This window comes from Chinchilla lanigera, unplaced genomic scaffold (genome assembly GCF_000276665.1).
Source record: "Chinchilla lanigera isolate Chin_1 unplaced genomic scaffold, ChiLan1.0 scaffold00048, whole genome shotgun sequence".
NCBI lineage: Eukaryota > Metazoa > Chordata > Mammalia > Rodentia > Chinchillidae > Chinchilla > Chinchilla lanigera.
In genome coordinates, this window is record NW_004955449.1 from 4,703,550 (window position 1) to 4,720,267 (window position 16,718).

At 34.8% G+C, this 16,718-nt stretch overlaps 1 protein-coding gene across 1 annotated transcript in view; it reads right to left on the minus strand.

The window, feature by feature from the left end:
• Nucleotides 1-16,718, minus strand: part of Ubr3 (ubiquitin protein ligase E3 component n-recognin 3 (putative)) — a 190,361-nt gene that overhangs the window by 120,436 nt on the left and 53,207 nt on the right. Inside the window, exons 10-19 of the mRNA XM_013518691.1 lie at nt 11,697-11,876; nt 10,903-11,036; nt 7,423-7,509; nt 5,027-5,092; nt 4,837-4,926; nt 3,456-3,584; nt 2,770-2,822; nt 2,511-2,644; nt 1,939-2,024; nt 328-469 (exon numbers count right to left, since the gene is read on the minus strand). Coding sequence (XP_013374145.1) covers nt 328-469; nt 1,939-2,024; nt 2,511-2,644; nt 2,770-2,822; nt 3,456-3,584; nt 4,837-4,926; nt 5,027-5,092; nt 7,423-7,509; nt 10,903-11,036; nt 11,697-11,876 — 1,101 coding nt within the window. The remainder of the gene's footprint in view (nt 1-327; nt 470-1,938; nt 2,025-2,510; nt 2,645-2,769; nt 2,823-3,455; nt 3,585-4,836; nt 4,927-5,026; nt 5,093-7,422; nt 7,510-10,902; nt 11,037-11,696; nt 11,877-16,718) is intronic.

Sequence of the window (16,718 nt, forward strand, 5' to 3'; positions counted from 1 at the left end):
TCAGCGGCAAAGCGCCTGCCTGGCAAGCGCAAGGTCGTGAGTTCGGTTCCCGGTACCGGAGAAAAACCAAAAAAAAAAAAAAAAAAAAAAAAATTTTAAAAACCACTGCCTTTTGAGTATTTAAAGTATCTTCTCATTCTCGCTAGCAAAATTCTTAAGAGCTTAAGCAAATTTCAACTTTCTAGAACAAGAAACTGTTAACTATGGCACCTAGTCCATGTCAAACTCTACTGTACATAATAACCATCTATACAGTGTGTTTAAAAAGCAGTTCCCAGATTCCACCCACAGATATCTGACAAGACCACATGTATAACAGAAACCTACCTTTGGGAGTATACATGCCTTGCTGCATGGAACCTCCAGGTTCAAAAACAGGAGCCTTAAAATCGGCTACAGCTGATAAAACTGACTCAAAGCTATAACTGCCTGGGATGATGCCACTTTTGGGATTGGGATTCTCTGGAATATGATGTCTGTGTCAAGAAAAAGTCTTAATGATTGAAAGCCAGTTTCTAGCCTTCCCGAAGTGTTCTAGTTTTCTAATTGTTTTTACTAGAGAATAACTAGTTGTAATATGTAAAGTTGGCCACAAGAGGGCTATTAATAGCTCAATAACTGAATCGTGATTTTAAAAACTATTTTAAATCATTTTTAAACCAAAAGAATACACAAAAAATTAGTCAAGATTTTTATCAGAAAAGATTTTTCTAAAAACACAGCATTTCTCTAAGGTAAAAAGATACAAAGCAGATTTAAGAAAAGAAGGAAAGCAGCAAAACACAAAGACCCTCTTTCTTATTTCAAATTAAGGTATCTAATTCTTATATTCAAACATACAAAAAATATTTTTGCTCTGTAGCACGGTCTATAACAGTTATTAAAATTACCAAATAACATCAAATTGATGTTGCTTATGAGACTTTTCAAAGTAATCAAATAAGTATTCTAAGGAGTTAGTTTACAAAACCCAAATTTCAAGCCAATTCTTCCAGTCAGAATATACATGCAAACTCTACCCAACTATTTTCATAACAAAATAAAATTATGACCTTTAAAATTTCTTTAACTGTAATCTCAGCACTCAAGAGGCTGAGGCAGGAGGATCACTGCAAGTTTGAGAGCAGCCTGAGCTACAAAGTGAGCTCAAGGCCAGCCTGAACTGCATAGTGAGACCCTGTCTCAAAAAGACCAAAAATAAATAAATAAATAAAAAGTCTTTTATAAAAGTGCCCATTCCTTTGTTCAGCCTTTTAACACAAAGAACCACAAGTTTCCAGCTTGAAGTCAATAATCTACAAACTTGAAAATTCTTTAATACTGAATTATCAACAAAAAATCCTCACAATATTTAAAACCCTGGTAATAAATATAAGTTAAACCTCTAATTATTAACCAAAATTCCAGCTTGTCTACGCAGACAAAGTAGACTTAGTTATTTTTTTTCAAAATACCCAGCTTCCTTTCACTAATGTTCTCCTAGAAGGCTAGTTCCTGGGTTATCCAAAGCCATCAGCCTGAGCCTAAGGAGAACCTCCTAAGAGGTAGCAATAAGAAGTAAAAATACTCATCACTAGCCCTGAACACACAGTTGACCAAGTAACTGGCATTCTTCTTATTCCATATTATTTTTCAAGTGTTGAGGCGGGGGAGGCATGGTGGTACCAGCAGTTAGTCCCAGCTACTCAAGAGGCCGAGGCAAGAAAATCACAAATTTAAGGGCAACCTAGGTAACTCAGACTTTATCTCTCAAAATAAAAATAAAATGGGCTAAGGATTAGCTCAGTTGCAGGATGCCCTTATACCACAAAAAATTCCCAACACCACAAAATCCCTAGTACAGTACCACAAAATTAATCTTTAAAAACTGGTATTACCCATAAAAATCATTTGTTATTTCAGATCCTGCAATAGAAAATTTAACTTTTAAAAGGATATGAGGTCCAGCAATGAGCTATGCGTCCTGTCATTCATACACAGCTGGGCTACCATCTCAGCCCTGAGAATCTCATCATCAGACATTCCTAGAATTATTACAAACAGAATAAATCTGAATATATAAAAAATATAAAGATGAACTTACTACACATTTTATGTGGTTGTTTTACCAAATAGGAGATGCTTCAAAAGCAAGACCACAGACTCCAATGCCCCACATTTAACTGGTTTACCCTGATGTTTGCAGTTCCCTTAAGTAAATTTTTAAAGGTTGTTGCAGTTGGCGATGATGGCACAAGCCTATAATCCCCGCATTCTGGGAAGCTAAGGGAGGAGAATCCCAATTTAGTAAGACCATCTCAGAATGAAAAATAAAGAAGGCCTGGGGATGTAACTTAATGCACAAAGGTCCCTGGTTCAATCCCCAGTACCACAAAAAAAGATATAGCAACTATACAACACATCAAGAGTTTTAAACTTTGTGTAAATATATCCACATCCTTTCCATTTTCCATAAGGAAAGGAAGAAAAGAGAGAAGTGCTTAAGTATCATTAGTGGTTGTGGTTTTTACCTAAATGTAAACGAAGACTCAAAAGAATCACAAGGAACGTAAGAGCGCCTTCTAACATGGATCTTTCATGTTCCACATCAAGTACTGTATTTTGATGTTGTGATGCCATTGTCAATAAATCTACCACCTTAAATCTATAAGAAGAAATATTTTAATAATGAAATATTTTAATATTTTAGATAGATTTTTAGAAGTTAAAACAAAATTATCTTAAATTCCAGACACTTCCTAATACCTGTCTTAATAAAATTATGCTTACCTTTCAAAGACAGATGATATAAAATAATCTGGGTCAAGTCTAGAAGCACAAACCTTTAAAAGAAGAAAAAAGCTGTACTTCTCAATATTCAGTTTTACTTCTTAATGTCTTGTAAAAAAATGTTCTGTATGTTATGATGTTCTGACATATCAGGGGGCCTTACAGAGCTGGGGAGAAAGTGCCTCTCCCCATAATGGCTAATTCCTGAACAGTAAAACCTTACTTGAGACGTGCTCCTCCAGCAAGCCACCACTGATTTATCTAACTCTTACACACCAACCCCATTTTCCCTGCTCTACATCAACCTAGGACCAAGGACCAGACAGCTCCTAGGTACAGCACCCATGCAGCAAAGCCCACTAGAATTATTCAAGCTACCCAAGTCTAAATTGTTTCCCCTGTTCTACTTTGCCTTTCCTGCAAAACCCCACAAAGAGCCCAGATGTCGGCTTTCTCGCTTCTGCTTCTGCCTCAGGGCGAAAGCCTAATGCCTTCTTTGAGGTCCTACATGATAAGGCCTTCCCACTGGACATGTAAGTAAGAAATTCTAGTTTCAACGTCGCTGCCCTCAGTATGTCATCACTCACTTATGTTTATAAATTAAAACCCCTTAGGTATGAGACACTTTTAAGAGACACAAATGAGACACTTCAAAGCTCCAATATCTGCACTATCAATTCGCTTACCTGTAATAGGTAAATGTCAGGATCAATCATAGAATTACAGAAATGAGACTGGACATAGGTCATGGCTTGTCCTTTGATTTGCAGACCATTTCTTACCCACATATTGCTGTGGATTTCAGCAAGACTTGCCTAATAAAAAGTAAGTACATTTGAGAATAAGTTAATATTTATAAAATTATCCTAAACAATCATTTAAAAATATTTTAGAACTTAATTAATCATAAAAATGAACCTGACATTCTGTCCAATGGAATTCAGTTCCATTTGTTTTTTGGTTTTGGTGGTGGTGGTATTGTTGTGGTTGTTGTTGGGTTCTGTTTTCTTTTTTGGCAAGTGGTTGTCTTGGGTATTTTTTTAATTTTTTGAGGCAGAGTCTTACTACAGAGCTCAGTCTGGACTTGAATTTATGATCCTCCTATCTCAGCCTCCTAGAGTACTAACACTATCAGTCTCACATTTTTAAACTTTTAAAATAAAAATTGTGCTTTAGATAGCCACCTTTTTAAGTTTATACATGAGTTAGTTTTTCATGATGGCCTCTGGATACATTTAAAATAATTTCACTGAAATCTTTCATAGGAAACCAATACTCATTTTTCTCACAACTTCTTCCTCCAAAAAAAAGCATATATACATAATGCCTAAAGAAATACAATGGAAAAAGGATAAAACTGTCCAAAGTCAATGAATACATTCTATATCTTTAATTCCACCTAACTCAAATTTCAATCTAAACAACTCATCCACCAAATAACTGGAAGGTTAAAAAAAGAATCAGATATTAGAATTAATTTTCTTACTACATTAACATTTAATTATCAATGTAATTAAGCCTAGTCAATTAAAACTAAGTAATCATAATTTTATCTTTTAATTGTTCTTAGTCCCTAGAGTAGTTCAAAATAATCTAAAATGAGCAGAAAAAATAAATTGAAACACAAGCCTGTCTAATGTATGTGAGTTTGGTCCACAAAATTAGTGCAAAAATTGAAAGAAATCACAGTGCTCATTCAAGCTAATTCTTCTCTCTTCTCCCCCTTCTTAAGTTACATGAGAAAACTAAGAATTAAAGAAGGAAATGCCCCAAACTATGTGGAAAATAAAATAGTGGCAGCTTGAAGACTAGAACTTGATCACCTGACTTCCAAGTATTAAATACGATAAATTGCCCTATGTGTACATACAGTAAGAATTTCTAGGGAAATTATAACTCTTACAGAACAAAAAAATACCTAAATATAATCAGGCAAAAATGTAAGAATTCAATTTTTTAAAAAGTTTTCAAACATTCTAGCTATAGTCACAATGATAGACACACCAAATAAGAGAAGAAACAGCCAAGAAATCCAATTCCAAATGTTTTAAAAGCCTGGATACATACTTGAATTTGGAGTGGGTGAATCATTAATTTCATTAACATTTCCTGATCTGGTAAGACAGAATCCAAATCTAATTCTTGACATTTCACAGCCTAAGAATTATGATACAAAAGTTAGTAATTTAGTATTTTTTCCAAAATCAAAAAAAGTTTCTTTAAAAAAATCAGAACAATTATTTAATGACACTCTTACCTTACTCAAAAACATGGCATAGTAACGATGCAGCGGCAGATGAAAAGTGACTTGGTTAGGTGCTGGCTGGAAGAAACCAAATTCACAATTCAAAGAATGTTTACAAAATTCCTAAGAAGATTTTAAAATATTAAAACAATATGTTCACCTGAATATATTTCTACACTATTTTTTATCAAAATGTAAAACTTGAGAAAATGTAGCCTTAAAAAAAAAAAAAAAATCACTATAGAATTATTCCCATTTTAAATACCTCAGTACAAGCTCCTTGAAGGCAGGGAGTAAATACTATCCATCTTTGAACTTTCTGAAATGCCTATCACATTTCACATGACTGTAATCCCATTAGTCAGAAAGGTACAGAGTCAGCAGAGGAGCAGTTGCTGAACAAGGACCTGGAGAACACAAGAATACATGCTACGCTCGAAGACTCAGAGGTCTAGCTGACCGGGGTCACGAGAGCCGTTCGGAAGCTGGAAACCAGGAGGATCTTGTGCAATACCTGGGGAGACCCCCTGGAAGCCATTCTTCCCCTGACAGTACAGGCTGCGGTGGAGGAGCATGTGGAGCTCCAGAGAGGTCTGCACTGGGAGATTCCTGCTGCCTGTGCTGACGGTTGGGGAGAGGACATTAAGTGGGTGCGGGGTCCCAATGCACTGGGAGGCTGGAGAGAAAGAGCTACAAAAAATGGCTTTCACTCCAGATGGCGCACTTGAGATGTTAGTAAGAATTGCCTCCTCAGTATTCTATAGCCATGACGAGGAGGAGGCCAAGGAGAGAAAACAAAGAGACAGAAAAAGCAGCTGCTTTTGCTGCAGCACTAAGAGAAACAGACCCTAAGTCTGATTCTCGGGGCCCCAAGAAGAACTCCACAACTGCATTTATCTGCTACCACTGTTAAAAGCCAAGCCACCTCAAGAGGAACTGCCCTAAGAAGCCCCCTGGGCCATGCCCTGAATGCAAGGGTGACCACTGGAGATCGGTCCGCCCTCTGAAGCGGAGGCCCCAGAGCTCAGACCCATCCTACCAGTTAGTCTAATAGGAATGAGGTGGCCCAGGCCATACTCTGCCTTCTCCCTGTGGCCAGACTGTCATCTCCAGGGAGGAGCCCCGGGTAATCATGACTATGGAGGAAAAAGAAAACAGCCTGTTGCTAGACACAGGTGCAAATCTCTTGGTCCTTCTTTTCAATCCTGGCCTTCCTTCCAGCTGTCACACCTCAGTGAAAGGAGTCACTGCTGAGGAGGTAACATGCTGTTTTTCACAACCATTAGGCTGTAACTACTTGTTAGATCTTTCTTGCGTATCTCTGTCTTCCTGAGAAACCACTTTGAAGATATCACCATGTCTTACAACAGCCATTGATATTTTCCTACTAATCTGTCCATAACTCTGTAATGTTTGTATTGTTTCTATGCTATTTCATAAATGGATGTATGTTTATATACCACGTGTTTCCTACAACAACCATTGAGAATAGTCAATGAATATTCAATTGGTCACTCATGTATAGCTCCATTTATTTTCTTTAGAAACCACTTTGAAGATACCAAAGTATAGCACAACAACCACTGATAATAACCTACCACTTTTATCTGTAACTCACTATTATTTGTCTATTTGTTTTCCTGAGAAACTACCTTGCAGATAACAATATGTAAAACAACAACCACTGATAATTTCCTAATACTTTGTCTGTAATTCAGTAAGCTCCCCATTACTATGTTATCCTTCTTTTACTCTTTAAAATAAAAAAATTTTAAAAATTAAAAAAAATAAAATAAAACAACAGGAGTGAAGTGGGGCAAAATTATACACAGAGGATTACATAGTAAATGGCATGAAATTAATTTACAATATGGAGCTAAAGATAGAATCATGTATGATTCTAGAGTTATCATATGACTAAGTAATTCCACTGTTATATGTAGGATATACAAAGCTGCTAAATTCAAGGAAATTGTATATTTTTCTAGGAAATAAGCAGACATGATTAATGTACTGTGGAATTATCTAAATGTCAAAGTACTGTTCTACCTTTTTATCCTCTTTAACTACTTACCAGTTCAATTATTTAAATACAGGATGACCAAAAGTTGCATTTTTTCATTAATTTTTAAGATAATGTAACAAGAAATATAAAAATGATAATTTTATCAAATTTACTTAATATTAGAATTGACTGGTTGAGAGGACACCTGTCCAAGCAATGCTCGGGATAGTCAGTATGTAAACAAACATGCAGCCCGAGGGATGCTCAGGGTAAACTGTTAAATGCTTAAAGCCTAATAATATTAATTGCAGCTCCTGTATCCACAAAAGTACTCATTATTTTCTGTGCTAAATGACATCTAACACTTCTTTCTTAAGTGCTTTTACATCAAAAACATACATACCTCATCTACAAAATTAATAGCATCAAACCAGTCTTGAAGCGCTTCAAGGCAGTATCTTACAACATTTCGGGTATATTCTTGGGTTTCCTAAAATAATAACTTATGTAAATTTTACAGTATATAAATATATATATATATTAACATTAAATATGTAATGTATAAATATATGCATTTCCTATATAACAGTAAAATGTTACATTTTCCAGACACCCTGTATATCTGCCACTTCAAGAAATCATCCCTCATAAACTAATAGTAACAATCAGTGACAAATATGAACATTAAAGAATGCAATATACTTCCTTTCATATATTCCAAGAGTGAGTCAAAACTAAAAAAGATTTAAATAGATTCAAATTAGTTTCACTTCAAAAGACTCCACTAAGTATTATAAATTCCTTAATGTTACTACTATTCCTTAATGTTACTACAGAGTATCTTGGTGGCTGATTAAAAAGTATTAGAAACAGACAATAATGATTAGAAACAGACACTGTGAATGTACTTAAGGTCACTGACTTGTATACCAAAAAGAGGTTAAAGTGGTAAATTTTGTTACTCATATTTTACACAATAAAAAAAGGCTAGAACATATAAATATAGTAAGTAGTCTATGATATCATGTCTTGTCACATAACTAGGAGGAAGAAATAACTGTAAGCCATTTAAAACAGGCTGCTCTGAAAGGCATTACAATGGTAAGTGGATCACTAAAATAGGCAAATTTTAAATTAAATGAAAATATAAATCAAGAAAAGCCTCTCATAAAAAAACAATGGGCAATGATTCAAACAGACATTTGCCCCAAGTCAATATACAAATAGCTAGTAAGTACATGAAAAGATGTTCAACATCATGAGAAACTGTAAATCAAAGCCACAATGAGATACCACTTCACACCCATAAGGAAAACCATAGTTTTAAAAATATAATATAAAATGTTAAAAAGAATGTAGAGACATTAGAACTTTCATAGAATTATGGTGAGAATGTAAAACGGTGCAGATGCTTTGAAAATTATGTAGTTCCTCAGGCAAATGAAAGTTACCATACGACTAAGTAATTCTACTACAATATATTATGTAACCAAAACAACTGAAAACACCTGTCCACACAAAAATTGTGTGCAAATGGTCACACTAGCATTATACAAAGAAGTCACAAAAAGTAGAATCAATCCATATGTCCATCAACTTAAATATGGAATAGTCTATCATGAAATATTATTCAGCCATAAAAAGGAATGGATTTCTGACACATACAGCAACATAATGGAATCCTGAAAACATTACACTAAGTAAAAGAAGCCAGACACAATAGTATACATATGGTAGGATTCCACTGATATGAAAAATCCAAATTAGGACTTTAATCAAAACAGAAGTGAATTACTGGTTTCCAAGGGGTAAAAGGAATTTGGGACTGGCAGGTATGCAGTTTCTTTTGGTGGTGAAGGCAATGTGCAAGCAGTGGTACAACTTTGGAAATACATTACAAACCACTGAACTGTACACCTTAAGTGGTTAACATGGTGAATTTAATGTCAATCTTATCCAAATTTTTAAAATTTAAGGGCTGAGGATGTAGCTCCATGGTAAAATTCAAGTATTCCATTACATTGTCATATAGGTTCTGCCTACTTCCCCTGCATCTTGTCAGCCTTCTGTTTCCATCTATGTAGTTCACCTTTATCCAAACGTTATTTCACACATTTTGTTCCCCACCTTTCATTGAATAAAATTTAATGGAACTTATCATAAATAATCTTCCTTAAGCTAATATGGGAGATAATTCATAGTTCAATACCCAGCACTGCCACAAAAAAAAAAGAGTGTTTCAAAAGATTATCAGCTAACTCCACCCTATGTGTGGGTCTGTGTGTGTGGTGTTGAGAACTGAACCCAGGGCTTCATACACTAGGCAAGTACTCCACCACTGAGCTACACCCGGCTCAATTCCACTTCAAGAACAGCACATTTTAAAGTTATGTTCAGAGGATCTGTCTCCCTTCTTTCCACTACTATTTCTACACCCCACCCAAAAAAGCACACATACTAATCTATTAGTCATTAGTTTTATGACATTTAGCAAAGTATGTAAATTTTGAGTCTCAGTTCCTCCATAAGTAAAAATGGACATCATAAATACCTCCTAGTACTGCTATGAATACACAAATAAAATAATGTACATAAAATGCTCTATATCATAGCCTATCACTATGCCTCACCAAGTAGTGAAGTACTCCAAAGAAATAAAACTGGACACTTCTATCAGTTCTGCAGTAACTTAAAATTGCCACTAGATGGAGGTTTTACAAAGGTTTTGTTCTCGAAAAGCAAAGTTAAATTCTAGAAATGCCATTCCTTTTATACAATCTACCTGTTATTAATCTAGTATTAAAAGTCTGATATTCTCCTAAGTGAGATATTTGGGCAATAATGCTTTTTCAAATATCCCTTAATATTTTCAAATATTTAAGGAGGGGTGGACTGGAGATGTAGCTCAGTAGAACAGTGCCCACTTACAATACACAAGGCCCTGGGTTCAACCCCAAAATTCACCAAAAAAAAAAAAATTTATTTTTAAGGTAATTAGGAACCTGAGAATATACATGTACCTAAAGAAAATTACATGAATAACCCAAACTGTTAAGAAGTTGAACCTAATTAGACTATCACACAGTTGTGAGACATCTGCATTTAGAAGAGAAGCTCATGGGAGAAAATATAAACACACATGAAGCAACACATACACTTAATGGGCAAATGAAGAGTCTCATAACAACCCGGGAGGAAGAGCAGGTTTTGCTGTTCCATTCCTCTTCGTTTTGTTTTTAAAAGGATAAAGACAGTGAGAAGTTCAAGTAAATTTAAATGAGTTGACCAAGTCTCATAAGTAGAAAAAATAGAACGAATAGCTTCAAAATATTTCTATTGTAACATCTTGTCCAGCACGTGAGCTAACAGGCTGAACTTCATATATCAAAATCTCAGTCAAATCTTTAGTTTATACGGTTAGGGGATTCAATTTTTCTAAATTTCGCAACGTTTCCAAAGACCCATCAAACCACTGTGTATGTGTGTGTGTGTGTGTGTGTGTGTATGTGAGAGAGAGTTGTGTGAGATTTACTTTGTATTTAGAGTCTTAAAATTGTAAACCTGATGGAGGATTATCCTTATCTTTTGAAAGATGAAAAGCATTAGGTAAATGGTAAGGGGTAAAATGAAACTATCAAGAGGAATGTGGAGAATTACGAAGCCCCAAAGACTTTTTGAAATAGGGGTAGGCTGGGAAATCTGGTAATATAAATAAATTTCAATCTGCCTAAGAATAAACTCTCAGGTCAGCTCCCTACAAGCAGAATTCAGTATGAAACAGAATTAAACACTGAACATAATATACAAGTAAACATACCAATGTATTCTAAACTAAGTATTTTAAAAGTAAATATAGAAATTAAAAAAATAATTTTCAACGAACCCTGACTTTACAGTGTGATAAGAGTCCCCACATAGGCTGTGCACAGGCCTCAAGTTCAGCGGCAAAGGCAGCATAGTAGGTCTGAGACTCAAACTCCACATGTTCATTTAGTTCTCGCTTGTTTAAGTTCATACCTTGCAAAAATTAGAGCACATATAGTCCTTGTCAAACAGAAGCAAGAATTCAGACAAAAAATCAAGGAAAACATTTCCCTGGACCCAACACATTTTTACGCATACAGAGCATAAATAATATAGTATGTCTAGAAATAAATTAATAAAAATTAAATATAATCTAGTCCTTTTAGACTATTTCACAAACTATTCTTAGAAACACTTTGTGAATGTCTCATATACAACAACTGAATATATGTAAGAAAGTCAAAACAATTTTAACTGATGCTAGTTGAAATTTTTATTAATGTGGTATAAATTTTTCTTGGAAAACAGATTTCATATCTAGATTTTTTTTTTTTTGTGGTACCAGCAATTGAACTCAGGGCCTCATACCTGCCAGGCAGGCGCTATGCCACTGAGCTACATGCCTGGCCCCATATGTCTAGATTAATAGTTTAAGGTGTTGAAAAAATTACACTCTTGTTTCCTTAACAATAATTTGACATTTTCCCTAAGGCCCTACTATGTTTTTACAAACAACTTATTATGAAAGTTCTCACAAATAACAATTAAAACATGAAGAAACGTATGTGTAACCCGAATGTTATCTTTTAATTAGTATTTAATAGTTTAGCACTGACATGCTGTGAACTAAACAAAAAAGGATTAAATTCATACCTTGAAAGAAAGACACAAAGTTCATCCATGTAACCAACAAACCATGGTCCTCCAAAAACCTCTTAGCCACACTTTGATGAGAAAGAATATTAATAAAATCACTAACAAGAGGCCAGTAAGTGTTATTCTTCAGTAATGCTTCTCCACAATTCACCACCACGTGTAAACTATTTTCTTCATCTAAAAAAAGACACATAACCCAAAAATAAATAACTTATTTTTTAAAAAAATGATTACCAGTACTACAGAATGTTATATATGTTAGAATCAGACACCTATTTCAAACCTCAGCCTACTATGGCATCTTATTATTTAGACTCTGAGTCAATTTCCTCATCTTTAAAATGAGGCAAAAAAAAGGGCCAGGGATTTAGCTTAGGGACACAAAAAAGGGGCACACCTGCCCTACAAGCACAAGGTCATGAGTTCAATTCCCGGTACCAAAAGAAAAAAAAAAGAGGCAAAAAAAAATTTATATATATTTTATATATGCATATGTATATATACATATATCTTACAAGAATTACATGAGATGGCACATAACACACTATTACAGTAATTATTACCACATGTCCTACACATTATGTTACATTGAGCAAGCTGTATACTTAAAAAACCACTTTCTTAGCTAATTGTGATGGCACATGCCTGTAATTCTAGCACTTGGGAGCCTGAGGCAGGAGGATCGCCATGAGTTTGAGGCCAGTGAGGCCTACACAGTGAACTGAAGGCCAGCCTGCATTACAATGAGAACCTGTCTCAACCCTCCCTCCAAAAATAACCCACTTTCTTTATTCTAATGATATACTTCCCATTCTAATCAACAAAAGCTTTTATCCCTAGATTACTATAAAGGCTCCTTTCTATACAAAGAACATGCAAATAAAACTTTTTTACAAAACAGTACATTTCAAAGATAAAAGAATAAAAATATACATAAACTTAAGTCTTAAAAAAATACTCAAAGTATATAACGTTGATTTACAACATTATAATACGAGGCTGTGCAAAATTCTTCATTAACAAAACTTATTAGTATCTGTGCAGGTCTCTTCATCTATTCCAATTTTTCTGATTAACTAGACTAAGGAGCCCATCATTCCCACTGCAAAATATACTAAAACTCATGATACACAGAATGCTCAAGGGTAGTAGTCTAACTGCATGTACACAAGCTGAGAGATATGTTTACCAGAGTCAATATTTATTCCTATTCACACTTATTTTATCATAAATGTATGAACTAAATAAATATGAGTGCATATTAAAAGGTACTACAGAAGCTGGATCATATGCTTTCAAGTGGCAGTAAGTGTAGAGGGGCAGCTAAAAGTCTTACAGCAGAAAATCCTAGAGCAGTGGTGGTGAACCTACGGCACACATGCCACAGCCAGCTGTTTATCAGTGAAAGCTCCAAAAGGTCCAGCATCACTGGCCCAGAAGTATTTTATACTCAGATTGCGTCACAAAGATCTTTGTATTCTAACTTTATAGAGATTGAAACTGGGAAAGATGGGAGGAAAGGGAAAGCAAAAAGAACCAAGATTTGATATTTTTAACATTTCACAATGAATACATTATACACCTCAAACATATACTAATAAAAATGTTTAAATGAGTAAATAAAAAAGAGATCGAAACCAGAATTCACAAATGAGGATTTACAGATATAGTATATATAAGAAAGATAAAACTTCAGTAAAGGAAACCATACCCTGAAAATGTTTTGTCCAACATTAAAAGACTAAAGAATATGCATTTCTGACGAGATCAGGCGTGTTCTGGATGGTATGGCCATAGACAAGAATATGCATTTCTGTGTTTTAAGTTAAAATACAATGTTAAAGGTATATATGTACCATTTTTAAAGGATTCCAACTTGAACCAACTTTTGAATTAACAACCTACCTATCAAACTTAGTGAGGAGGACCTCTACTGTACTTCTTTATTTCTATATACTATATTTACTTTCAGTTCATGGAATCATTTTACCAAAATCTTAGTTTAGCAGTGTACAACAAAAAGATCCACTGAAGTCAACAGATGAAAGAGGGCAGCTCAACAGGGAAGTAGGAGCGAGGAGCCTTCCTCAAATTATCCACACCGAGATTCTGAAAAGCACCTTCCTGACTGACAAACTACCACTGTGAGTTGGTAAGCCAGTGATAATGACGAGACAATGCTGAGGATGTGGGATTAACGACAGAGACAGAGACAGAGACAAAGAAGGAATATGAGTACCTCATTCACTGTCCCATTTAATTGAAACCAGGGGATGAATCAGCAGAATATAAATAATCAATCACTATTTCCTTGACACTACTTTAAATACTATTGCTCTTGTGAAAAAAGCCTAGGCATCTTTCATGAAACGAACAATTAGGACTTCTATTTTTACCCAAACTGGTACTGTCCTCCCAACAGATATAGCGACTCAGTGTCAAATGAAATTCACTCATCAACCAATATTTATTGAGCATCCATTTAAGGTCAAGTATTCCAATCTAAGATAAAAGTGGTAAAATAAAAAATTCAAGACATATTGTCTCTTCCATGGAGATTAACATGTAGCAATGTGACAAAGGCTGTAATAGAGAAAGTATATGAAATCTTAAATAAAACAAGTCTACAATTAACAGACTTTCATTTCAGCAATGTTTAAACTGAGATCTATAAAATGAAACAGAAACTAGGATTATCCAAATAAACTAGGGATGGGGAACAAATGGTGTTCTAGACGAAGGTATAGTATGTAACAGAAGACTGGAATCACTTAGACCAAGAATTCAGAGGATAGGTGGGACAAATGAAGTTAGAGAGCTTCATAAACTACTTCACAAGTGTGGAGTTCAGGTAAAGAACCTGGAAAGCCACTCAGGGTTTTAAGAGATGGAACACAATCCGTTAAACAGTATAGCAAGTGACTAAAGGTGAACAGTAATGACTACAGATAAAGAAGCCTACAGATGACAATGACTTGAACTATGGTAAGAGTGGTATGAAAATATAGAGATGAAGAAAACTGATGATGTAAAGATACAGAGAATGTTTAAATGAGATCAGTAATGTTTGCTGTATCTACAAGGAGTAAAAAAAGACAAAATGACTTGCAGGCCTTTAGGCTGGGAAACTTGACAGATGGTCAGACAGTGATAGCAGACACATGTTCAGGTACATGTTCATATACATACACACAGGGTAACAGAAAAGAATCAACCTGATGAAGAGTTTCTGCTATGCACACTGTATGTCTAAGGTACTTGCGGCATCCAAAGAATATTTTCCAATAAGTAGTTGATCTGCAGGATGGAAGATAAGCTGGGATTACTAGCACCTACAGACATTATTATGGCTATGCAATGTATGTTTTTTTTTTTTTCATTTTAAAGAGAGTAGTAAAAGAATGAAACAAAAAAGAACAATATAGCAGCAACCAACATCACAAATATAAAATAAAGCAAGAATGTTAAAAGTGATACACGGCTTCAAAACAAAATGATAGGAAATAACAGTGGTTGTTTGCAATGTATCATTTTAAATTCTACTGTACACAAAATGTTTCATGAGACAAACTGAATTTTCAGGGACATGGAAAATTATGAGTTATATGGAATCACCACGTATATGGGGTGTAGAAACGAGTATAATAAAGTAAAAGTGCAACGCGAAGGCTTTGCTGGAAGGCTTTTGCCTTTTAGTCTTAAACTATTGTTGTGACCATGTAAGTTCTCAATGAGTCAGCTTCTATATTTACTAAGAGTGTAGATAAAATTTTAAAATATTGCCTAAAGGCTGGAGATACAGTTCAGTAGTAAAGCACTTGCCTAGCAAGTGAGGACCTGGGTTCAACCCCCAGCACAATGAATGAAGGAAGAAAAGAATAAGAAAGGTGAGAGGGTTTTTTTTTGGTACCAGGAATCGAACTCAGGACCTTGTGCTTGCCAAGCAGGCACTGTGCCACTGAGCTATATCCCCAGCCCAGAGATTATTTTTAAATTATAAAAATTTAAAAATAGAGATCCACTTGAATATCTGTGACTACTCAAAATATTTTAGTCTCATTCTAGTACCATTAATATAAAAATGGGAAAAACTCATGGTACTTTCAGAAAAGTAATAAATATATATTATGAAATATTATATTATTGAAAAAGGAAGAAAAAAACACTTTGGCAAAGCTTGAAAGGCTACTAGAGATAGCTGTAGACCTTTGCTTGAAGATAACATAATTTATCTAATGTAATAAATTTAACATGTGGCCATTCAAGACACAGACAATTTTTGTAGTGAACAATTTCAACAGAGTGATGGAAGCAAACATTAGATTAAGGAAGGTTAACTGAGGTGGGTTAAGGAGTGACTGAAAGATATAAAACTTTCTTAGGAAAGATAGCTATTAAAAAGGAGGAAACAGGTAAACAGACTCATGCACATCTTTTTTTCACATGTTCACCTTTAAAAACCAAATGCAAATCATACATAAGCACAATTAAATCAGTTTAAAAAAAAAAGATCCAGATACTTTTCAAAAGAACAGATACTTCTAAATTTTTTAAGGTTTTCTAGTATATGAATTAAAAATACTAAGTATATGAAAAATCTTCCTCTAAATTCGACGTAAGATCACTGGCATAGCCGAATGATGGTAGACACTACTTCAATAAAAAAAGTTATATATGGCCGGGCATTGTGGGATTACACCAGTAATCCCAGCACACTGGGGGCTGAGACAGGAGGATCGCCTCAAGTTCAAGGTCAGCCTGGGCTACATAGTGAGTTCAAAGCCAGCCCGAACTATCTAGCAAGACCCTGTCTCAAAAACAACAAACAGAAACAAAAAAAAAGCAATATATGTAGTTAAAATTGCTAAGAAAGAAAAGATAATGTTACATGAAGTTAAAAAAAAAAAAAAAAAAACGGAACTATAATACAGAGTCAGGCATGGTGGTGCAAACTTGTAAACCCAGCACTCAGAAACCTGAGGCAGGAGGACTGTTGTGAGTTCGAGGCCAGCCTGGGCT